This window comes from Acanthochromis polyacanthus, chromosome 19, assembly GCF_021347895.1.
Source record: "Acanthochromis polyacanthus isolate Apoly-LR-REF ecotype Palm Island chromosome 19, KAUST_Apoly_ChrSc, whole genome shotgun sequence".
NCBI lineage: Eukaryota > Metazoa > Chordata > Actinopteri > Pomacentridae > Acanthochromis > Acanthochromis polyacanthus.
The window spans coordinates 4,002,698-4,027,908 of NC_067131.1; the positions used below are offsets into that span (position 1 = coordinate 4,002,698).

General features: G+C 38.4%; 1 protein-coding gene across 2 annotated transcripts; it reads left to right on the forward strand.

Annotated features, from left to right (window-relative positions):
- Positions 1 to 104: 104 nt before the first annotated feature.
- Positions 105 to 25,211, forward strand: osbpl7 (oxysterol binding protein-like 7). 2 transcript variants are annotated; one of them, XM_051939849.1, is made up of 22 exons: positions 105 to 325; positions 6,110 to 6,319; positions 7,948 to 8,091; positions 8,243 to 8,296; positions 8,648 to 8,761; positions 8,843 to 8,995; positions 9,089 to 9,212; positions 10,490 to 10,608; positions 10,694 to 10,783; positions 12,291 to 12,441; positions 12,873 to 12,979; positions 13,055 to 13,223; positions 15,059 to 15,205; positions 15,296 to 15,432; positions 17,361 to 17,498; positions 18,389 to 18,452; positions 18,560 to 18,638; positions 19,903 to 20,047; positions 20,127 to 20,277; positions 20,493 to 20,619; positions 21,012 to 21,134; positions 23,092 to 25,211. In XM_051939849.1, exons 2-22 carry the CDS (start codon positions 6,188 to 6,190, stop codon positions 23,198 to 23,200), a joined length of 2,577 nt encoding a protein of 858 aa, XP_051795809.1. In that variant the 5' UTR covers positions 105 to 325; positions 6,110 to 6,187; the 3' UTR covers positions 23,201 to 25,211. The 2 variants fall into 2 exon arrangements, with proteins under 2 accessions (XP_051795809.1, XP_051795808.1); XM_051939848.1 differs by having other exon boundaries at positions 12,873 to 13,223.

A 25,211-nucleotide genomic window follows, 5' to 3' on the forward strand; every position in this document is an offset into this window, starting at 1 on the left:
ACCAATTCCTAGACACTCCGCTGTAATTCCAGCTAATGCGGATAATGTCCAGGACACATTGCGCACGGTGCGCGCTGCCGGCGACGCGCAGCCCTCCTTGGATTTGGAGGCGGCTCGTTGCACCCACCGGCGCTCAGATTCTGTGGTCAGAGTTGGTGGTCATCTGCGGGTAGAACATGTAGTTTGACTTCCTCCTCACTTTTTTTTGAACCATCATTTCAGCCGAAATGGTGATTTTTCGCAGGTTCCTAAGCGCCAAATGAGACCTTGGTTGGATTAATTTAGAGGACGGAAGCGGATGATGAGAGTCGAAGGTGAACTTCAGGTGAGATTTCTACAGTTTTTTTCCCTCATTAAATGACAAAACACGACACAAATGATGCAAATTTGTTGCCTTAAATCGTTTTGGAACCGCTGAATTACCAAAACCAGGACATTGTTGGCTCTTTTACGCACCGTAATCTGCGCGCTGTGAGTGCGTCATGGCCACCTGTTCCTGATGGTGAAATCCCATGTTTTAAAACGTTTGGCTTAAATATGCAAAACCTTATTTGTGTTTGCCGATGCAGTGACATCTGAAAGGGCTTTAGATTAGATCCCTGAATAGTTGGCAGAGGCCATTAAGGACTTTGTGGGCCTCAACTAAAGAAGTATAATCAGTTTAGTTGATCATAAAGAAGTATTACCACTAAAATACCTCAGTGGAGCTGCTTTACTAAGTTCTACTGTCTGTCCTGCTTTTGGATTACAAATAGTGCTCAGTAATCATCTGAAGAATCGTTGCTGGGTCCAAATTTTCGTCCTGCTAAAGGAGTGAAGCTGTCAGTTCTCAGACTCATTCATGGAAACGGCTGATCCCTGTGTTTGTTTTTTATTCCAGAAAACAGATTATTGTTGTCATAATCTGTGCATCTTAACCCCACCCTCTGGAATGCTGCTGTCTTCTCCTTGGATGACTTGTTTTTTGTTGGCCACCATTTAAATATGAGCTCATGAAGTCACTTGTCTCATCGGTGCTGAGCGGAAATAACGGGAATTTTGCTCAATTTTGGCTCTTTTAGCACTTCATTGCACTTGAAAGTCTTATTTAAATGGATAAAACTGTGATTGCTTCACAATTACTGAAAGCAAACACCCTCAAATTTCAACAGTTGTGATGTCTTTCCTGTCAATATTGCTTTGTCCAGCGTCAAATACTGCAAAAGTGAGCGACATCGTCTTAGTTTTTCTGTTTTTGCAGCAGATTTACTGAAAAAATAAGAGTTTTTAGTCCGAGTTAAACCCTCAAGGAAACCAAACTTTCAAATCAAATCATTCTTAAATGTAAAATATTCTCTGCGTTGCTTCCTCCCTGAGTAAACGAGCTCAGAAACCGACAAATCCTTTCATCCTGTTTCCGCCACATGCTTTCATTACTGAGGTCAGTTACTCTCATCCTCTCCTGTTTCTTACATAACAGCAAGACAGACTGCTTCTGGACAGATTTAGACGTTCAGACATCAGATCAAATGCAGCGAACCACCCTCCCTGTGTTTCTGTTCTCCCTTTTCTGTACTAAAAAAAGCAAAAATGCACTCAGAGCTCCAGACGAAGCTTTGTGAAGTCCGTTGGGCTGAAAGATTTAACTTCTATTCTTATATTTTCACAGTGATTCTGCAGACTGGTGCTGTTAGACTTGCAGAAATGTCATGTTTACTTGTTTCTTTGTTAAAATACAAGCAAAAAACTGATAAAACCAAAACAAAGCTTCTCTTTTTAAGTCAATAAAGTTGCAAAATCACAAAATAAATGTAAATGCACACTGAAAAACTGAAAGTTCATGCCCTGCAAAGCCTGCAAGAGGCAAATGTCTTGTTTTCTTCATGTAAATACAGCCATTATCTCCTAAACACATTCTGCAACCAGACCTTTACCTGCAAAAATAGTATTTTAGTGAGTTTTTTATCTGTTAAGATTTGGCATATTTTTCTTCATTTTTATGCATCTAAAGTCCCTTTTAAATGTAATATATAAGCAACATATTATACTTTCATGAGCTGGTGATTTTAAAGTATCTTTGGGACAAACTAATTTCCATTTTTCTCTGCACTGTTTTGTGTTTGTGGACTTTTCATGCTGCCTTGGTGCTCTCTGCTCTGAGATCAACATACTTCACGTCCAAGTTGCTTCACGTTGCTAAGAACGTCCCCTGTAAAAACCAATTAGGCAGAGGTTAATCCTCTCCCCGCGGGAGGTATTGGCCATGGTGTCACATACAGAGCTGGATTATCGACTCCGCAAAGCCTCGGCTTCATCCATCTTTACTGCTTCTGGCAATTTCATTTAGTTACAAATGTGTTAAGTTCAGCGGTCACTCTCAACTCCAGCGAGTCCTGCTTTAATTAAGTTACATCTATGGGCGTATTTTGTCAGACTTTTTTCTAAATCTTTATATTTCTAAAGTTGAGAGGATGCAGCAGACAGGGTTAGATGGAGGCAATTGATTCGCTGTGGCGACCCCTGAAGGGAAAAGCCGAAAGGAAAAGAAGAAGAAGATATTTCTAAAGTTGAATTTGAAGATATTATCACAAACTAATGCATTGTTTGGTAGCAGAGTTTATTTCAGAGGCTCACTGTAAAGTTTTGCTCAGGGGATCCCAGCTTTTTGCCCTACCAGCCTGTTCAAATCTAAATATTTTGTGTGATAAAAACACTTTCTACTGAAGCCATAAGCTTAATTTTTAAAATTTACTCTAAAGCTGCATTTTACACTCATTTTCTTATCAATTAATCCGTCGATTATTAATCATTTGGTCCATTAAATGTCAGAAAATGATTATTTTGAATGAGATTTGTCCAACTGTCAGTCCAAAATGCAGAGTTATGTCTCCTGATATACACACAATTGATTTTATTTTCTTTTCCTGTTTCTGTAACACCAGCATCTACAGTTTGTTTACATGTGAAGCAAGCTGAACATAAAACTGTAAACTATATCACATAAAAATGCTGGTTTTGACCACTTACAACCTTCAGGTTTGTAAAAGTAGAAGTCTGTAGGAGCTGCTGTTGTCTCGTAATTAACTAAAGTATCTTCCAATACCCCACATGTTCATTAAAATACTTTTAAAAACATTTTATTTCACCGTCAAATCTAATCATTTGATAACAGAACAACAAGAAAACATGCCATGTTTTAACTGAATGATTTTAAAATGTTTTTTTTTTCTTGTAAAAAGTTCTAAAGTCCTAGATTCTCATGTGGGTAAATTCTGGTTTTACACGTAATGCTAGAAGAATGTTCCTAATTTTCAGCCATCCACTGAGGCTGTGTGACATTTGCATGAGAAGGTATAAGAAAATAAACAGATTTTTGTCGAATCAGATGGAAAATGACCCAAACAGCTGCTGCAGACACTGAAAGCTCTAATTTCCTCCTTCAGTTACGTCTTATAATTTGCGTTTCAGATATTTCCAGACTGTCGTTTTGCTGCTGCTCTCTAAACGTGAACATGTTCAGCTTCACGCCGACGGTATCTGTTGTTGTTCCGTCGTTGCACATGTTCAAAGGCTCGCAGATTAACAGATTATTCAGTGACACAGAAACCACAAGAATGACGAAGTGATTCTGACAAGAGTTACCGCTTAGAAAAGACAACTGTGCCAGAATCTTCTCTTAGATTTTCTGCTTGTGCTGACTTTAATGACTGAAGTAAAGCCTGAGTTGCTCACAGGTGATACACTGAAACAAAAAGACTCATTCATTATGCAGATTCTCACTCGTACTGTCTGATTTTGCCTCGTATAGTCAGTGTTGCTGTCTTTAAGATCCTCAGTGATCTCTCTGAGGATCCAGCAGACTCCAGGTGATGTTTCTGACATCACGGCTTTGAACCGGGAGCTCAGCACTCACCTGTGTTAGGTAACTGGATTAGTCAGAGCCGTTTCTCTTCGCCTGCTCTGCTCAGTCGACTTAACACTTTCACTTGATGTTCTCGCTCACGGAGCTCTGATGATACAACCTTCAAAAAGGACGATGTTCAGCCTGACGTGACAGTTCATAGAAATTGGACATTAAGGTAGAAATACAGCAGTTAAATTAGGATTGTAATAGTTTGTTCATGCAAGAATATATTAGTTTAATGTTAGGCCGTGATCTTTTTACTTGCAACACTTTACTCTTATGTTTATGCTTTTGCTTTCATCTGAACAGTTCATTCATCAAATCATTTTTGCTTGGATAACATACGAGTAAGCGGCTCTTTATTGCAGGATAAATGGTCAAAAGTTACACATAAAGGGTAAAATAGCTCTTCAGATGTGATCATTTACTGCATATATTCTCAAATAAGCCATCTTAATTTAACATTTATATTTATTTTTTGCTCAGTGTGGATGACTTTAAGAGCCAGACTGATCGTTTAGGAATTTTCAGATTTACAAAATATGAAACAGCGATACTTTATACAAGATTATTCTTAAAAGTAACAGAAAAGGGAACGACATCGGCTCTAGTACGATAATTGACTGCATATATTGTCAAGTGAATCATCTTAATTTGGCATTGATATTTAATTTTACACTGTGTGGGTGACCTGAATGAGGATTTTTTTTTGTTTGACAAAATATTAAAAAGCGACACTTTAATATACGATTAGATGTCAAAAGTAATAGAAAAATGATGAAATGGCTCCTTAAATGTGATCATTTACTGCAAACATTTTTAAATGAATCATCTGAGTTTGATGTTCAGTTTTAGTTTTTGCTGTGTGTCAGTGACTTTAAGATCCAAAGTGATTGAGCTGAAGATTTTCTGGATTGACAAAATATTAAAAAGCAACATTAATTTCTAAAAAGTAACATAAAAAAAATGCAAAACAGCTCCTTAAATGTGACCATTTGCTGCTGTTCTTAGATTTATGAAACTCTAATATGTAAGTCATCACACCTGAGCTTGAATTCAATGACATTTTATTTAAATGGCAGCATTTCACAGCATGAGTCATCCTGAGGAGCTTCGTACAGCAGCGTTACTGATTAGGACAGAGAAACCCGACGAATCCAAAGTTGTCTTTAGTCTCTTTGAGCAGCATTTGTTGACTGTGGGCAGAAACCTTCGGCAGAGCCAGAGTCAGGGAGGGCAGACGTCTGCTCGACTGATTAGGCTGAGAGAACAGAACAGACAGCTGGCAAATGCATAAAAGAACAGTAAAGACTTGGTGAGACCGGTGATTAAAAACGTGTAGCGCCACATTCATAGACACCTGCAGAGAGAACTCAAAGCTGGTGACACGTAATAGTAGCATAGAAACATATGGAGAGATGCTCAAATTTATTATTTTTCGGGTGATTTGGAACCAAAACAAGCAGCTTTACGATGAAACGTGAACTGTTGTACTTTGTTCTTTTTCTTAATTTTGGTTTGGCGTTTTTGTATCCATTGGTGTTTTGCCTCATTTTTAAAATTTTTGTCACGTTTCTCTTCTTTTCCTGTTTGGCCAGACGAGCTTTTTGTTGTTCGGTGGTCTTCCTAAGTAAACTCCCTTTTTGTCCTGCCTGTAAACTAGCTTGTAAGTCCTGTATTTCAAAGCTGCTATAGAAATAAAATTGTATTTTTTAACATTGTTGTTAAAATGGCAATTTCTGTTGCTTCAAATTCATCGGAGTTGCAGCTGACAATCTTTCAACCAGGCTCAGTAGCATCAGTGTCACTTGCTCGTTGTTTCAAGGCTGATATTTACTTTTAATGTATCTATAGGAAGCAAAAATGGGAATTTCTGCTGGTCTCACTGTGGTCAGAAGGTGTCAAGTTGCTCACACGTGTTACATTTGAAAAAAGTAAGTACAATTAGGTGCAAACTGAAGAGAAAGCTAAACTAATAGTGCTCGTGGAAGGTTAGTAAAAGTCTGGTAATGGTATTTCAAAATAAAGGCCAAGATTCTTCCGTTTATCTTTTCACTTGTGAAGCTGATTGAGTTTGGGGATGTTTTTTTTAGATAGGAATCAAATTTTATTCTGAAACTGAACTGACTAATCAGAACCTGCAGCTCAACCTGAAGTTTTTTTTGCATTTCTCTGTTAATTTATGAACCACATCCAGAAATCTGATGCTCTTATTTTTCCCTTCAGGTGGGTTTTCGGTACTTTGCAGCAGGTCCCCCTAACCAATCAGCCGGTCTGAGGAGAGTCTGAGGTTCCCGCTCTGAAATGGACTCGTACGGATCTTCGCTGGATCGCAGCCAGTCGCTGGCCAGCGGCCTGGAGAAAACCTCGCCGACGTGGAACAAACCCACCCACTCCAGGAGCAGCAGCACTCTGTCGTCTCGTCACTCCAGACAGGTGAGTCTCAGGTCAGTCAGAACGTTCAGATCTTCCTGGACCGGGGGATTATGATGGACGTGAACAGAATGATTCTCCTGTAGGGGAGGTCACTGGGTCAGGTTCTGTAATCAGAGGGGATTTGGCTTTGTGCCTGTCTGGGCTTCCTCTATTGAATAACAGCTTTATGATGCATGTCTCCACAGCAGAATCAGTTTATTCACTCTGAACCACAGTGACTGCTGCAGATGTGGAGGTGGATGTTTGTGTATGTTGTGGAGAAGGATGGTGTGGTGCATTTTTGGCTCTTGAGAAAGATCAGTTCAGCTAAATTTAAACAGAAGACTTACACAAAGTTAATGTTTGTAAAAAAAAAACAAAAAAAAACTTTTTTTCTACGATTTTACTAGACATTGTCTCTACTTAAACAAAACAGGGACAACCTGTAAAATAACAAATAAGTTTATTTCTAATTTTTCAGTCCTTAATGTGTAAACATTTCTATTGAACATAATTGCAAATATTGATAAAATAAAATCTGTTGCTTTTTAAATACTATAAAAATAGTGTAATTTTAATGGGGAAGCATTTTTATTAAAATAAATCACCATTTTTATAGATACAACAAATGTTTGTTGTGCACATTATTCACAGTTTTGACAATTTTTTTTACAATGAAAATGTAAATTTTGCGAGATATTATCTGTTTTATCTGTGATTTATCAGAACAGTGAAAATCTGTTGAATAACATCACATCGTTTTGCAGACATTCGAGTTATTGACTGTTGAAACTTTCATTTTTTCAGACAATTTAATAGATAAATAATGTATAGTTGGGAGGACTTTCTTAAATTGTGCAGGTGATAAGTATGAAAGACAAGAAGGCAAAGTGTTTAATGGCAATGCAAAGGAAACCAAAATGTAGCTCAGATGTTTGGCAGATGAAAAGTAATTACCCTAATAATGCATATATATTCATAAACCTGAAGCAGTACAAAAGAATGGAAACCTCAGTGTTTATCGCATGCTGAAAATTTCCCAAAAACTTTGCAATTTTAGCGATAGCTTTCATCGAGCTGTACGCTCACAAGTTATGTTGGCTGTAATTTAACAATATTAGTATCAGAAAAAATCTGCAATAAAATATAAAAACACACACCCCGGTAGCTCAAGACAAAAGACGAAAGAGTGATCACACACTGCATCATTTTATTCACAAAACAGTCCAAAACACATGTATGTTCAGCAGCTTTTCACTTCACAAAACTATGATCAAAATGCGGAATCCTTTCTGCAGCTTCAGAATATCTTCGTAATCTAATTTTCAAATCAGCTTCATTCAGTTTACATTTTAAAGCTGAAAGGAGAAACCTCTACAACCCGAATCAACACTTTTAGTATGACCAAATACATTTAGAGGTATAATATCACCGCTGTGAAGAGAGTGAATCATATATTAGACCTTTTAAAGCTCTCAACAAAGACTGACGACTCTCCCTTGAGCCACATTTAAAAATTCATCTTCCAGAGAAACGTATGTTTGGACAACAAACCGGTTTTGTGTAAGGATGCAGGACAAAAAAAAAAAAGAAAGAAAACCCGAAGAGAAACAACTGGAGTGTTTTCTCCTGTTCCTGTTCCTGTACAGGTGATCAAAGACTGGGAGGTCGTAGAAGATGTTCAGGTAGAATTGCACTCAGGAGGAGAACATCCTCTGGAAATGACGACTCCGGGAATCTGTGAAGGATATCTGCTCAAGAGGAGGAAGTGGCCTCTGAAGGGCTGGCACAAGGTGAGACGTCCTGGATTCTGTATACACTGTAGATTTTTTTCTCTATCATGTTTTCGATATTTTTGTCTTATTTCGCTTCAGTCTAAAGCTGCTTGTTACGTGGATGTTTTAAATCCGTCAGTTTGAACAAAAACGATGCGTGTTTTTTCAGCGATACTTCATCTTGGAAGCAGGAATCTTACGCTACTCCAAAAATCAGCAAGATGTAAGTGAACTTTGAATTTCTCAGAAGACTGAAGCCTGCCGGGGCAAAATTTCGCCCGAGAATTAGTATTATAGCAGCCCACAGACCCCTGTACCCATATGTACTGATAGCTCAACAGGCTGATCCTCTGCCTTTGGTTCGGTGGTTGTGAGTTCAAGCCCAGCTTGTGGCATTTTGCCGCCGTTCTTCGACATTTTCTCAAAGTGCTGTGGTCTCCATCCCCCCCACTTTTAAAAACAAACTGACGCCCTTGAGTGTGATACATTTACTTATTTTAAAATTGTGAATACTGTGCTCTGTCGAGATATGAAATAAATAAGAGGATTTAAAAACCACATTTCGTCTCTTCAGGTGTTCAGAGGAAGAGTCCAGGGTTCTCTGGACGTCAGCCTCGCTGTGATATCGATAAACAAGAAGTCCAACCGCATTGACCTGGATGCAGGAGACATTCTCTATCACATGAAGGTACTCACTGAATGCTGCTGCTTTCTTCAAGTAAATATGTGTCCACAGATTGAAAATGTTCTATTTGACTTTTATTTTAAGGCAAAGAGCCACGAACTCTTCTACATCTGGGTAACGAAGCTCCAAGCTCATCGCTTATTCAAGAAGAACGAGGCGGCTCACGTTCAGAGCGGCTTCCTGCTGTCTTTGTCCAACAACACTGTGGCTGGACCGGCTCAGAGAAACGGAGATTTGGTGACTACTAAATAAAAAGACAGTCAAACTTAGCACCGCAATCTTTCAAGCTGAGTCTTGCAGTGACTCTTCCTTCTGTTTTCACATCACCAGAGCCCCGCAGTGACTTCAGATTCAGCCGGAGCTTCAGGAGTTCTGCCTTCAGCCAACACCGCTGTGAACAGTAAAGTGTCCGCCTGGCTGCAGCAAAGCCACGATCCGGACTCCTGTGTTCAAGGTACGAACATTCACAGCTGCAAGAACGTCTGTATGCAGATTAAATGCTCCCAAAACAGGCAGTTAATTCAATAGATCAGGGGTGTCAAACTCATTATAGCTCAGACGTCACATTCAGCCCAATTTCATCTCAAGTGACCAATAAGATTGCAGCATATTAACCTGTATAGAACCACAATTACACGTTTCCTTTGTTTTTGTCTCTGCAGAAAAGTATGTTCTGAAAATGTTCACATTAAAGGAATAATGTTTTCATAAAACATCATGAACAACCTGAAATTTATTAAGAAAAATAAATTCAATTTCAACATTATTCCTCAGTTTCTTATTTCCACATCACAACTTCCAGATCACAGAGTGTCTACAAAGGAACACAACATTTAGTCACAGCTATCTGGAACTGAATGATGTAGTAATTTATGATCAAAACGACAAAAAAAAAGACAAACAACAACAAAGACAAGACAAAATATTTCAAAAATTAGACACAAAATGACAAAAAGTGAGAAACAAAATGACAAAAACAAGACAAATGACACGAAACAAAAAAGATGAGCCAAGAAATTAGACAAAAAAGTTACAATATGGCAAGAAAAACGTGCACGAATGAGTCAAAAATGACAAAAACGAGAAACAAAACAACAAATAAAGCAAAACACAAAATGAAAAAATAAGACAAAAACACAAGCAAAACAAAAAGGAAACACAAAAAGACAAAAACGATACACAAAACAACAAACAAAGCAAAACCCAAAATGAAAAAAATAAGACAAAAATCACAAGCAAAACAAAAAGGAAACACAAAAAGACGAAAACGATACACAAAACAAAAATAAAGCAAAACCCAAAATGAAAAAATAAGACAAAAACACAAGCAAAGCAAAAAGAAACACAAAAAGACAAAAACGAGAAGCAAAATGATAAAAACATGAGACAAACCACAAAAGTCAGACAGAAAAAAAGACAAAAAACAACAAAAACAAGACAAAAATTACAAAAACGAGACACAAAATGACAACAGAACAATGAACAATCGAGTATTTTATGTAACGATCAAAACAGCTTGTCATGCTTGATGTTCCCTGCAGCTTTTAGTGATTTAAAGAGTGTAGTCATCTGCATAGAGCTTGATTAAAGCCTTCGCATTTCTTTAAAGTGCTCCCACAGCAGTGCAGCTACGTCTGTGTAAACCTTGCTAACCTTCAAGACAATATAAATCTGATTAATTAGCCACAGAATCTCAGTAACAGAATATACGTCTCACATGTTTCCTTCCAGAGTTGAACCGGTGTCACTTGGATCTTTCTGAGCTAAACCGCCTAATCCAAAGGCTGCAGGCGCTGGAGGTCGGCCAGGCTTTCACTAACGGAGAACTGCAGCGCATCATCAGCATACAGGTACACACAGGCTGAGCTGTTTTGTGCAGCGCTTTAAAAGCAAAATCACGTAGAAATAAAGTATGATGCTTGTCTTTTGGTGCAGAATCTGTCGCTTGAGAAGCCGAAGAAGTCGAAGTCGGGGAAGATGTGGGGTCACTCTCGTACATTATCCAGAGTGGAGGCCCTGGGAATGGTAAGAATGGTTTGTAACCCGCTTTATTTTAAAGAAAAGATAAGACTGACATCAAATTACAGTGATTTGTGCATTTCTTTGACAGTACATTTAAAATACTATCTGGTTTTTCCATTGAATTCATACATGAAGTCGTATTTCTACTGGTAACATTTAGAACATTTTGGGTTTAAGTAACATTTTGGGGCCTTTCTCTAATCTAATCCAAAGCCTATTCGTGGGATTACTAAATCGGTGAGTCGCCAACAGGCAGAGACAAGTTGATGCATAAAAATCATCCAGTGTTCTGCAATCATTCCCTGCAGCAGACTGACATCCTGACAATGCCTGTATAATTATGACATGACAGTAAATGTTTTTCCTTTTCAGGGTTAAATGTCGTAGTTGGTTTTAATTGCATTCATAAATATGTTGCGCGTCAACATCCGAAACTGCTCCGTGATTCTAGAAAAGTGTGATTTGTAGAATTCACAGATCCTGCTTGTAGTTTAGATGCTTTACCAGCAGTTGTAAACCGCATCCCGCAGCTGTGCTGATCGTCTGTCTTGCCCTCTAGCTCTAGAGCTTTGAAGTTTTTTTTTTCTTACTAGACTAGCAGCACCCGATTTAATCCTTTGGAGCCCAAAACCTAATTTTGAAAAGGCTAAATTCCACCGTTTATTATGAGCAGAATCATCAGATTTTCAACTTTCAAACGGCCCTTGAACTAACCATGTGGTGCGTCTGTTTCTGTCGAAAAGTTAACCAAAATCTAAGCTTAAATAAGGTTATTTTAGGATATCCAGGATGTTAAAATCACTTTATTCTACATATTTCAATCTAAAAATTGCCAAAAAAATAAGCTGTTTGCACCCAAGTTCTGTAAAAAATCCTCGACTTCACGAAAACGACTGAGAAAGTTTTCAATTGAACTGCAGGCAGTGTTCCCACAGAGCAGAGAAGACACAATAATCAGAGGAAAATAAAACATTCTTGAGCAGTAAAATAAATGTGGCATGGCTCAAAAACAGTAAACAGAGAAACGCGTTGTTGGAAGATACATTCAGCACGGTGGAATATCTTTCTAGAGTGGACGTGCAGGGGAGTATGAAAAGTAGATGCTGTAAAATTGTAAGTTAAAATATGAAGTCATTCTTTTAACATTTACATGCTTCTGCTGATACAGCGCTTTACATTAGAGGTCTTTACTGGTCCAAAGAGGCCTGAAGTCGACATTAATGTTCAAAAACGAGAACTAAAATAAGGACTTTTCCTAGACGGCTAATAAATCCGAGATAATTCGGCTGGTCTGACTCAGGTTCTGGACTTGTGAAGACCTCTACATAATAGATAGTGTGCCTTTAGCAGATAATATATTCCCTTTGTGTGATAAAATTGTCACTTTCCTTCAGCGTGCTGATGACCAGGGCTGAAACCTTCTGTACCGGTTAACACGACCAGTGACCCACAGACTGACAGGTAACATGGAGACTATTAAACCCAACATCCTCTCCTGTTCACCTCACAGCTGTCCTCCAGTCACCTGAGCAGCTCGGCCCACCTCGGAGCGTCGGTGCCCTCCATCCCCGACTACGTCTACTCTCAGCTGTCCCCTCCCACCGTCGTGTCGCCTGAAGGCAAGAAGATCCAGCAGGACATCTGCGCCATGTCGCTACGAGGTCAGAGAAACTCTTCTATATGCACACAGGCCGACAGATATGGACAAAGAAGCTACATTTCAAATAATCCTGTTAGTTCCTTTATTGCAATATGTCTGGACGCTGCAGACCTTTTGTTATCAGCAGAAATCATATATTCCCATCTTTTCTTACTAAGATAGGGAGGTTATTCTTGTATTCATTTAGTTCTTTGGTGGTTTTCCCTTCATTTCTTTTTTGCACCATAATTCACTTTGACAAGGAAGTTTTCTTCCAAAAAATTATAATTAAATTGAAAATTATTCAGTGTTGACAAGCAACAAAAAGGGAAACTTCCAAAGGTGGGTGAGCACTTTTTTAGAGGCTCTGTATTTAACTGGGACAGGTTCAGAGAGAAAAATGGAGATTAACCAAGTGGGGGGAATATTAACATACCTTCCTCGTCTTCTCAGTGCTTACCTCCTTGAAGTCGGTGCATGAGACGCTGTCCCAGGAGAGGCAGAAGCTGCAGGAAGTCTGGGAATCCAACAACATCCACCAGCCTAACACATTAGCCGTGGTAAGATCAGTGCTGGGTTCTCCGACACGTTTCCCCTCCGAGTTTTCTTTGTTCCTCACCGTTTCTCCTCCTCAGCCTGCAGCAGGGAGGCATTCAGCCCACGGGCCTCCTTCAGTCGCAGATTCAGCTGCCGAGTATTTCGACGCCAGCGACGACATCCTTTGTGGCAGCTCCTCTGAGATGTCTGAGGAATCGGGACTCAGCGATGGAAGCACCACCAATTCAGAGCCAGAGGAGGGACACGGTGGGTAGATGTACTCCATCACCTTTGTCCAGTCTTTGACCTTTAACTGCCAACATATTAAAGCATGAAAATATCATTTAGATGCTTTATTTGAGTTTCTTATCTCCTCTGATAGCTGGTTCACACATTTTGAAATGGAATATGAACTTTCGAAAGTTAAAAACGAAGTGTCACAGGGAGGAAAAAATCCACAATGCTCTGCTTAAGTTCACATTATATTCTAAATGTGATTTAGTGACTCAGATCTGAATATATTTCTAGTGGAAGTGTTATAATTCCTCTTATCAAAGCTGATCCAATGATTCAGATCTGATAGCTGGCGATGCAATAATCAGATCAGAGTTCATGTTTTTTTCCACATCTCACTTATCTGCACAAGTTGCACCTTAAAAAATAACATAAAGAACAAGAATAACAGCAGATATGTTGGATATTTACACAGAAACCTCTTTTATCATTTGACTTTTGCACTAATTACGTTATTTTTATTCATGTAAGACTCACATTTCACACAATGTAATAATAGTACTTAAGTTAGTCAGGGAAATTAATATTGTATTTAATAAAACACCACATAATTAACATTTAAATTAGTCAGGTGAATGTGAATTATATATAATATTGTAGTGTTGTAACCTTTTTTAAAAAAAATTAGATAAATATACTTAAGTAATTTTTGGAGTTGTATTTATTTTTTATGCATGATGTTTAATTTACTCATGCAAATTTGTTTTATATATAAAATTGTAGCATAATAACTTTAATATTTAAATTAATCATTTAGATTTCTAATATAAAAAATATTCTTGGGACTTAACTTTAATATTTCTACTTATTTCTCTAATGAAAGGCATTTTTAAAGTCAGTGCGGGAGATGGAAACATGAACATGAACTACAAACAGAAAAGACCGACTTTAAGAAGGTAGAATCAAGGATCAAGCAGGTTATCTGAGTGTGGTATCTTTTGTTCTGCGTTTTAGTCCTCGTTTGCTGCACTTTTGCACAATTTTTCTAAACATTCATGTTCCACACAAGTTAGATTTTGACTAGTGATTGGAATTAGTGGCATGACATGCTAAACTGAACTGTTGGACACAATATCTGCTAAACATCAGTTTGTACATCTGTGTATTGTCATTGTTAGATTGTCTGTTTGACGATGGTAAGTTTCACTAGCATGGTTGCCATCTCTTTTCCATTGCTTCAGGTTTTTTGTTACTTCCTGTACAGAAACAGTTAAAGGCATTATGGCGGATGTTTTTTTTGTTTAAGTTGTCTGATTCACATAAAATGAATATACTGACCTTCAGTGGACTTGTATGTGTGGTTTCTAAAAAAAAAAAAAAATAATGTAGACATGGCAGGACCTGAAAAACATCAGCCAATCAACGCGCTCGGACCGAGGCGTTTGGTTTGCTTCCTTTCCTGTCAATCAAAAATCTTCCGGCTCAGGCCTAGTTACGTAGATTACGTACGCCTTGGACTTACGTGTTTTCTGTATGTGTTGCTTTGGTACAGCTTCGTAGTTAGCTGGCGACTTGTTTTGCTCATCTTTTTTTACATAATGGCAGATAAAGATCCAGGGGGACCCAGCCGTAAAAGACAACTTCACGAGTGCTACACAAGTTTCTGGAGGGGGGCGTTTCTTCGTAAATGTTAAGAGGGGGGAGGTTAGAGGGGGGTGAGGGAGAGGTTGTATGTGCGCATGCTACGTTCAAAGTCGTAGGAAATTAAATCTCCTCTAATACCTTTAAGTGCACTTTTACTTTTGTGATGTATTTCCAGTTTTGTTAATCAGTATGATAAATATTATTTCCTTTCACCAATGCTTCAGTATCGGCCACCAGGAAGTACCGTGCAAGCATTTCCAAGACTCCCAACAGTGTTGTTCCTAAAAGCACCGGCCGGAGAACAAAACTTCTGGCTCACTGTCCTGACAACAGCCATGTAGGCCTCATGGCTATCCTCTACAACAACATCGGTAAGGACTGGACTAAAAGTCACATGACAAAGCAGTAAGGTCTTTGAATTTGAGAATATTTTCTGAGCCCTGTGTCCTGTTTCCCGTCAGGCAAAGATCTGGCTCGTGTATCGATGCCAGCGGCTCTAAATGAGCCCGTTAACCTGCTGCAGAGGCTGTGTGAGGAGCTGGAGTACAGCGACCTGCTGGATACCGCCAACAACACGCCAGACCCCTACCAGAGGATGGTGAGGCGGTGCACTGTGTTCATGCTGCTGATTGTGGAAATGTTGATAATGTTCCTGAAAATACACAGCAGACTCCACTTAGTCCTCTTAAAGAGCCCATGTTTTGCTTTCTGGATTTTCCACTTTCCCAAAGTATTTTTTAGGGCTTTTGTGCATGTAAACGGTCTGCAAACTTACAAAATGAAGTCGTTATCTCCCACAGAAAACACTGCTCTATATCTTTGTCTGCCTGAAACACCAAATTTAAAGTTCAGGCTTTTCTTTTGTTACTTATCTACATCATCATGGAACATATTTGCATATCAGCTGCTTGGTGGCTGATTTTGAAAGCCCTTGTTGTTGGCCTTGTTTTTGTTCTTCATGTTTTTATATTTTAGCTTTATTGCTTGGCACTTTGCACTTTCATTTTGATGTCTATGTTGTGCTTTGTCATGAACCTGTGCGTCTTTAACTCAGTGTTATGTTGTTGTATTGTCTTGTACAGGTCCCTTAGTTTTGTTTTTCAGTGACTTCTATGTTATTTAACTCTCCTGAAAAGCCCAGTTGGCTCTGATTTATCAGCTGCTAACTCTTTTGTTTTGTTTTTTATTTAACCTTTATTTATACAGGTAATCTCATTGAGACACCTGTCCTCAGATAACATAACTAAAGCCTAGTACACCCAGAAGTTCATTACAAACCTGTAAATGTGCAGAGTAATGAATTTTTAAAGATAGCCATATAACTAAAATCGCTATGCACGTGTCTTTAATCCTCTTTGACTGACAAGAAAAATAAGGCTTGGTCTTTTTAACAGCATTATGCTCCAAAAATATAATAATAATAAAAATGTGAATATTCTATGAGTTAGGATACAAAAAAAAATACAGTAAAACTTTCATTTCAAACTTTTCTTATTTAAAATTCATTTTCTAGCCTGAATTTTGCATGAGATTATGTGTACATTTGGGTTTAATGGTTAATGAAATATATTTACATGTGTAAAAACAATTAAATAACCTATAATGCATAATAATATTATGTATAGTTTGATAGATTAGTAGATAAATGTAATCATAGATATGTTACCATCAAAAATATTTTGACAGTTGCCCAATACATTTAGTAATTATACACTACATTCAACATTTTTTATGGAAATTTCAAATCTACATACAAATCTGTGTAAAATTACAAAAGCAAAGCACTTATTTTTCCAGTTATTGTCTCTAGTTGTATCTAATTTTAGAAATACACCCTCTGTCAAAAGTTTTAGGACATTTTCAAATAAAGTAGAACCTGTCCTACAACTTTTGACAAATCTGGTACACATGTGCAGCACATCAGGCTGAACAAAAAAGTCAGTGACAGCCACATTCCAAAGCCAACAGGAAGTGAGCTTCTTTGAAATGTCATATTTTGCCCATTTTTCATTTTTTTCTAGAGTGAACTCCTCCTGGGGGGAAACTCCAATTCACCTCAAGTTGGGCCAGTACATACAGGAGGCCTTAATGATCCAAAGTTATTAAAATCTTCATCCAAAGTCAAAGGGCGTGTCCGTGGCGGCCTCTGGAATTTTGTTCCTTCACCATGAAATTTCAAATGCTGTGTAAATGCCCTGAACATGCTCCAATCTGCCTGAAACTTTACATGTATGATCAGAGTCCTGCCCTGATCACATCCATATGATGAAATGCCTTTGACAGGGGGTGTGCATTGACAATATTAAACTTAAATTGTAGGGTAATTAACTTAAAATTTAGGACTAAATATAAAGGAAATGTTTTTGAAATCACAGCAAAAATAATTTTATGTCAAAATAATGAAAAAAACAATAGAATTTTTTTCTCTGCAGATTGTGCACCAATAAAATAAACTGAACAAAGAAGTTTTTGATATTATGTTCAGAAAGACAGCAAGCGTTTACAGTTTGCATTTTGCTCCTGCAGGTTTACATTGCTGCCTTTGCCATCTCCGGTTATTCCACTGCGACGTTCAGAAACCGCTACAAGCCCTTCAACCCGGTTCTGGGAGAAACCTTCGAGTGCATCAGAGAGGACCGAGGTTTCCGCCTCATCAGTGAGCAGGTATCTTATCCAGGATGGTCCGGTTTGGGGATATGTTGGTTTTCTGTGTAAAATTTCTGTAAATTTGTACAACAGATAACATTGTTTGATCTTAACTTCAATATTTAAACTCACCTGGTAAATTTGTTCCATTTCTGCTGATTAAATAATGATAACTTGACTTTACATCCATAGAACAAAGCCTTTGAGGGCACCGAATCGCTGCTGTAGGGAACCTAAAACAGTTTAACTGATATTTTCTGTGAGTGGGAGAAGATGAGCTCCCATCATCTCCTCCTGCTGAATGAAGATGGATCACTCACCGGGCTAATTGAGCCCATCAGTCACACTGAGCCGGTGATTTATCGCTTTAATAAAACCCTGTTATCAAAAATTAGCACAAATGTTTCAGTCATTTATCTCAAAGTGGCTGCAATTAAGTGGAAATAATTAAATGTCAAACCTCAACGATTAACAACTCAAACAGCTGAGAGATGTAGTTCTTAAGTAATATATGCCTATCTAAGTTTTCTGCAGCTTTTAATGGAGATGTGCAGGTTGTTCTTCATTGTGCTCTGGTGTAATCAACAATAAGAACTGTTGCCGTGTTGCATTACGATGCTGCATTGCCGGTTATTGTGTGATGTCTGTTAGATCTGTGATTTTCTGCTGTGTTGCATGTATTAAAAGCAAAAGATAAACCACAGCTCACCTCTTTAGGCTCCAAAATGAAATCACTTCAGGTTTCTTATCTTCTAAGAACTTCAGAAAAACATTTATAATCCTTTGCACAAGTTTGCGAATCAAAAGAGACCACAAGTTACGCACTTTGTCTCTTTGTTTCGTATAAAATAGTTACAACTAAGTCAACGGATGTCCATTTTTGATCTCTCTTTCTTTGTTTCTACCAGGTCTGCCATCATCCGCCCATCTCCGCCTGCCATGCAGACTCAGAGAACTTCTCCTTTTGGCAAGGTCAAACCAAAATCTCTTTTAGTTCATTCTTGTAATCATTGTTGTGTCTGTCCTCTGACTTTTAAATGCTTTTACAAACATCAGCACCTGTTTCTGTCTATAAACAGACCAGCGATGGAAGAACAAATTCTGGGGGAAGTCACTGGAAATCGTGCCAACAGGGATGGTGAACGTGACTCTTCCGAGGTAAACAGTCAGATTATCAGTGTGTTTAAATTTGCTGCTTCCCTATTTGATGAGGTGCGACTGAAAGTCATATTGTATGAGTGCAATGAGCCACGAAACACTTAATTATCATGTTTCAATGACAGTCGTCTCAGGAAGCACAGATCAGACCAACTTAAACCATCTGTCCTCTTATAACGGCTGGCAGAGTCTGCATTTGTAAACACAATGATAAACTGATCCACTGTGAAGCTGTTTCATGTTCATACTGAAGATAAAAAATCACAAAAATTGTCTTATTGTTAGAACAAATAACTAAGTTTAAAGGTAGCAATTGATTATTTTGTCCTCTCTTTCTAAGTTGTTTGATATTTTGAAATTCCTGCCGTAAGAACAAACCGATTTAAGGCGATATGTCGCACCAAAAACTCAAGTCCACGTGATCTGGAAAGTGTTAGCATGAGCAGTGTGACAGTATGTGTAACTTCTGTGGGTGGATTCTGCAGACAGATAAGTGAAATGTCTGTTGCTGGTTGTTTGGTATCATCCAACGCAGTTTGAAACAATCTTTGGGTCAAATTTTATGATATTATCAAGTGGTGTTACAGCTAAGCCAGTGACCAAAGGTTTTGTTGGGAAAAAAATACTTTGTCTTTGTTCAGTAATTTGGACTTTGTTTGGAATTTAGAATAATGTTTCCGTTTTCTTCATCACTTCCTTCAGGATCAGACTCTGGTTTTGTGTAAATTGCTTCCAAAACAGGGTGCAGGAGGACAAGAAAGGTGGATTTAGAGAAATGTTCATGTGAATAAAATGTCACAGATATCTTTAAAAAATCTGTGTCATTTAAGATTTCAGTTGCATTTGTTTCGATGGTTTATAGTGTAGAGGAAGAAAAAATACAGAGGTGAAAGAGAAGGTTAGGACATGCAGGAAATGTCTGTGACTGACACGGAACAAAGGACGTTGTGGTTGGATGTACTTATGAGCCACACACTAGTGACTATTTTCCACTTGAGTTTGTCTGTTTAGTACAAAAAAATCTCATGAAATGGTCCGAAATGTCCATCACATTTCCCCAAAACCATCTTTAAATTGCTTGTTTTGTCTGAAAATCAGTTTGCATCCTCAACATATTCACCTTGCAATGAAATAAAACAGCAAAACAATTTTAAAACGTAGAACTACAGTTTTTGGGTTTGTTTTTTTTTTTGCAATTTTTGCTTGATCCCACTCAACTGTTTCTGCACTGCCTCACTCTGCTGTGCTGTGGCGTTCTGTCCAGGTATGGAGACCACTACGAGTGGAACAAAGTAGTGACCTGCATCCATAACGTTCTCAGCCAGCAGCGGTATCTGGAGCACTACGGAGAAGTCACCATCCAAAACCTGAAAAGCAGCGTCTGCACCTGCAAGATCACATTCGTAAAGGTGAATCAGCTTCCTCCACCGCTCCTCTGTTTACTCTTTTACCATTTACTGACTGTTTTACTGTTTCATTGTGCTTTAGTCTCGTTACTGGGGCTCAGACACGAACAAGAACGAGGTGCAGGGAACGGTGCTAGACCAAAGTGGGAGCGTCATTCACCGGTTTGGAGGTCTGTGGCATGAAGGCATCTTCTGTGACACCCTGCCGACTCCCAAATGCATCTGGAAGCCGAGTGAGTCCCCGATAACCAAAAAACAAACACGTCTTTTTGCCACGTGTCGGTGCCAGCGTGTTGTTCGCGTGTGTTTCTGCTTTAAGGGTGGAAGGTTTAAATGAACGTGAAGTGAAATGATTAAGCACTCCTGCTGCCAAAAGCAACTAATCAGTACAAATCCAAGCGTCACGTTTGTGCAGCAGCTCACCTAAGAGGCTTCTGTCCGTCCACAGATCCCCAGCCAAAGGATTACCTGCTCTACTATGGCTTCTCCACCTTCGCCATGGAGCTGAATGAGCTCACCCCAGACCTGAAGCCTCTGCTGCCCCCCACCGACAGCCGCCTGCGCCCCGACCAGAGGTGAGAAAGTCAAAAATAAGGTGGAAACGAATCTACAAGGCCCCAAGGTGGACCTAAAAATCACAAGAAGAAAAACAGACAATAAAAAAGTCCTAATAATGATTAATATCCAGCTGAAACATGATGAAAATGGTAAAATATTAAGTATATATATGGAATAAAATGGTAAAAGCAATATCAAATTAAAGCAGAGAAACTGCCACAGTTCCTAAATGATCTGGAAGAATTCAGAACAATAATGTGATTAAGTTTACCGAGTAATCAGCTCTGACGGTTTCCTTTCCATCGTTCCCAGAGAACGTTAAAGGAAAGTTTTTTTTCAACGACTGTCGAATATGAAGGTGATTGAATGTAGACTAATGTTGTTGTTTTTCATTCCAATCTATCTGCAGGATGCTGGAGGAGGGAAAAGTGGACGAGGCCGACAAAAAGAAAGATGAGATCGAAGAATATCAGAGGGAGCGGAGAAAAGAACTCACCAAGAAGGGTGAAGATCACGTTCCTCGGTTTTTCAAGTAAGTTCACTCCTTTTAAACTCCTGGTTGTAGAAAGACGAGCTGTACGCCATCTATCATAAATGACATGTTTTCTTCCAGCAAATGGACACAGTGACTCTAACTTTGATTGATGATAATGCAGACAATAAAATAATCATCTTTCTTGGCACAAACGCTTACTTAATGTCTTTTCCGTAAATCTGCCTGAGTTCCTTATTTTGAATCCGGTCTGTTACTGATTTTAGCTCAACATTTTCAGGCAGATCCATGGACTGAAATTTAATTTCTGATTTTTTTTCTGTCAAAAGATGTTTGGTAAATAATTTTAATACAAAAAATATATACAATTAGGTTTGCTATATGGAATTATTTTTATTCTAAATTCACTTGGTGATTCTTGATTAGTCAAGATTTTCTTTTAAAAAATGTCCTCTTAAATGTTTGATACATGACTGTATTTTTTTACTATTTAACCTTTCTGATTTTGGCCTTTTATTCATGTTTAATCATTTTCTTACCTTCAAGTTTCTGTTAAACATTTTGCAACTTTTTAAAGAAATGCGCTAAGTAAAGTTTATCATTTTTATAGAATCAATTATTATTTGTCCTTTGAAAGTCTGTAAAAAAACTGAAAAATATTCTTCAAAATGTCATCCAAACTAGTTAGACAGAATAAACAAAGTGAAATAAAGCTCAGAAAAACTGAACGAACAAAAATGATTAATAAAAGAACACAAAGAGAATGAAAAGATGAAAAAAAGAAAAAATAAGACAAAATTTCATGAAAAGACAAAGCATGAAATATAATAAAGAAATAGAACAAGATTAAAAACTTGACAAAATAGGTTAAAATGCATAAAAAATAAACTTAACAGAATAAAGCCTAGCAACATAACAATCAAACAAATGAAGTTTTTAAAATAATATTTATTTGGAAGCCAGGCTAAAAAAAAAAATTGAAACAAAAAAAAAAACAGGTAATGTTTATTTTATCGTAAAATGAGACAAAGAAACCCAGTGGATTTATAGCGGCAAAGCTGCACGTTTATTTAGTTAAATATTTTGCACAGGCAACAGTTCTCACCCAACAATAATAATATTAGGGTTGGACCCGAATATCCCGAATATCCGAATATTCGTTCGCTACGGCACTATCCGGATATTAATTTTGGTATCGGAATATTCACGCGTCCCCACCCCCCACCATCAGACGTCACCCGGCGTAAAGAATATTCAGCGTTACTGTCTTCCCTCCGCCTTCGGCCCACATCGGCTCATCTCATCATGTGATCACATAAACATATACACATATGTCGATGTGATCACCCCCTCCTCCCCCCAGACGAAAATATTCGGAGCTCGTCTCTCCCCTGCGTCTTCGGCCCATTTCGGCTCATCCCGCCGTGTTCTTCGGATCATTTCGGCTCCTCCATTCGTGTTTGTAAACACCACCCGAATGGCCGGGTGGCTGCAGACTCTGACGTCACGCTTCACTTCGTTGCATAAACACAAGACAAGATGCTGAAGACCGGTGTTTGGGAATTCTTCAGTTTAACTGAAGACTAAACGAGGGCAAAATGTGGACCCGGGAGACCAGACGAACGGATCCGACTATTCGGGCCGTCTCCGTCGCCCCCCCCGGTCGGACGTTACGGGGCGGAACGAATATCAGGACATTCGTCATTAATAGGGCCCGAATATTCGGAGGCCAGAAACCACTATTCAGGCCAGCCCTAAATAATATGTGTATCTTGTTTTGCTTTATTATTTTGCAAAACATTCCTATGAGCTGAATTAACTTCAATCTGTTACAAAGCTGTCAAAATGTGTAACAATTCATTTTGAAGTGGACATTAAGAGAAGTTCCTAAATTGCATGTTGCCAGGTTTTCTCACCAGGTTTCTGTGAAAATTCATGAATCACAGCAAATGAAAAATGTGTAAATAACAATTTAATTGTTCTTCTTCATCCTCAGGAAAGCCAAAGACGCCTGTGGACGAGACGTGTGGTTGTCCAACGGAACGTACTGGAAGCTCAGAGAGAATCCAGGGTTCGCCAACGTTGAAAACATAATTCTGTGGTGACGAGATGAGACGACATTCCGACATTTCGTGCGGATGAAACCACGTGAGAGACGAAGAGATCTGAAATATCATGGGTGGATATTTTGGACAGCATACATGAACCGCTCTGACCGAGTGGAGAACGTGCTGCTGATCTCTTCTGCGAACCCGTGACTGGATCATGGGAAGCTTCAGCCAGCAGAATGAAGCAGCAACACGCCTGGTGAAGAGACGTAGAGACCACTTTAACATTTTCTAATGCATTTATTTTTCTAGGTAATTTCAATCTGCATATATGCATTTATATATTTTTTGAATTTCACAGTTTGCTGCCCAACACACACTGAACATGCTGGAAGTTGAAATGCTCTCTTTAAAAAGCTAATTAGTGTATTTTGTGAAAGCATTAAATCAAATCAGATTTGATAATACATAGAGTTATTTGACTGTTGGGGCAGGATGACCAGCTGGTTTGTGATCATTTGATTTACTGCAGCTTTGTTTGACAAATAACCTTAAAGCAGGTCTTAACATCAAAAAGAAAGTAAAAAAATAGTGACGAACCCACAAAGTTATCAGCTGAACCTGCAGAAGCTTTATAGTGAGTTTTGGCTCAGTGTTTAGCGATCTTGAATGCAACTCTACTGTTTTACTTCACTGTTTTCAGACAAAACTTACTAAAAAGCCAGTTAGAGACTAGCTGGGGATTGCATCAGAGCATTTATCAGCTAAAAAGCCCAATATTTTCCTCAGGAGATGGTGGAGACCAAAAATGGAGCAAAAAGAGAGCGAAAAATTGATCCACATACTCCAAAAACATGAAAAAAATGTGTTTAACAGCACATTTCCCATATTAAATTAAAATAAGATGTCTATATTGGCTCCACAGTGTGTTTCTGATGCCTCAAAGCCTCTGCAGAAGCCTGATGATGAGCTGATCATTTGAATCAGGTGTGTTGGAAGAGGGAAACATCTAAAACAGGGGTGTCGAAATCCGTTCCTGGAGGGCCACTATCCTGCATGTTTTAGATGTTTCCCTCTTCCAACACAGCTGATTCAAATGATCAGGCTCGTTATCAGGCTTCTGCTAAGCTTGATGATAAGCTGATCATTTGAATCAGGTGTGTTGGAAGAGGGAAACATCTAAAACATAGAGGATAGTGGACCTCCAGGAACTGAATTTGACACCCCTGATCTAAAACATGCAGGACAGTGGGTCCTGAGGAACAGGGTTGAGAACCATTGGTCTAAAAAAGTATTTTTTGCCGGTCTAATGCACTATAGTACTATATAGGAATCGTGTTTTGCACTGTGCATGGTGCAAATGCCTGAATAACTTTGACTTAGATCACATTATCATCACCCTGCTTCCTTGTCTACAGTTTCCAGATGCTAATAGCATTTAGCTACCTGTCCAAAGGTGCTCCAGCAATAATCCAACCTTCTATCTGTGGCTTTCACCCTGTAAGAACTGAATATGATGCTGAACATGACTGTTACAGTCAATTTCTGCCTAAACATTTTGGTCATTGCTTACATAGAAAACTTGATGGTGCAACATCTATAAAAAGTATATTTTAATGTTTTTTAAGTTTTTTTTGATCTGTAAAAATGTATGAATTATTAACATTCAAGCATAGACACATATTTAAACAAGGAGGAGATGATATATTATACTGTATTTTTATGTCATTAATAGTGAAACGATCCAACAATAGTGAAACGTTCCAGCTGGTTGGAAACGTGCAAACTGTATTTATACGGTGAATTAAACTCTTAACATCACAACTGTGTCATTTTTTTTCCAATGTTATATACACTTGGCTGCAGATAAAGATGATTTATGCATGGTAAAATGGCATTTGCAATCCAAAAAGCAAACATACGGCATGCTGAAATTTGATTTTAGTTAAATAAATCTCAAAGCAGTCGGGGTTTCTCATGTGTAAGCTTTATTTTCATGAATAAAAAAACAACAGTACAATACACATTTATGCCACCTTCAATAAATAACGGTTTCTGTTTCCCCTTC

What these genes read in the sequence shown, in the direction of transcription:
- osbpl7 (XM_051939848.1), top strand. Translation starts at nt 6,188, where the DNA reads ATGGACTCGTACGGATCTTCGCTGGATCGCAGCCAGTCGCTGGCCAGC. An exon ending in AGCGCATCATCAGCATACAG is followed by an intron (nt 10,609 to 10,693) that starts GTACACACAGGC and finishes CTTTTGGTGCAG; the next exon opens with AATCTGTCGCTTGAGAAGCC. An exon ending in CACGTTCCTCGGTTTTTCAA is followed by an intron (nt 21,135 to 23,091) that starts GTAAGTTCACTC and finishes CTTCATCCTCAG; the next exon opens with GAAAGCCAAAGACGCCTGTG.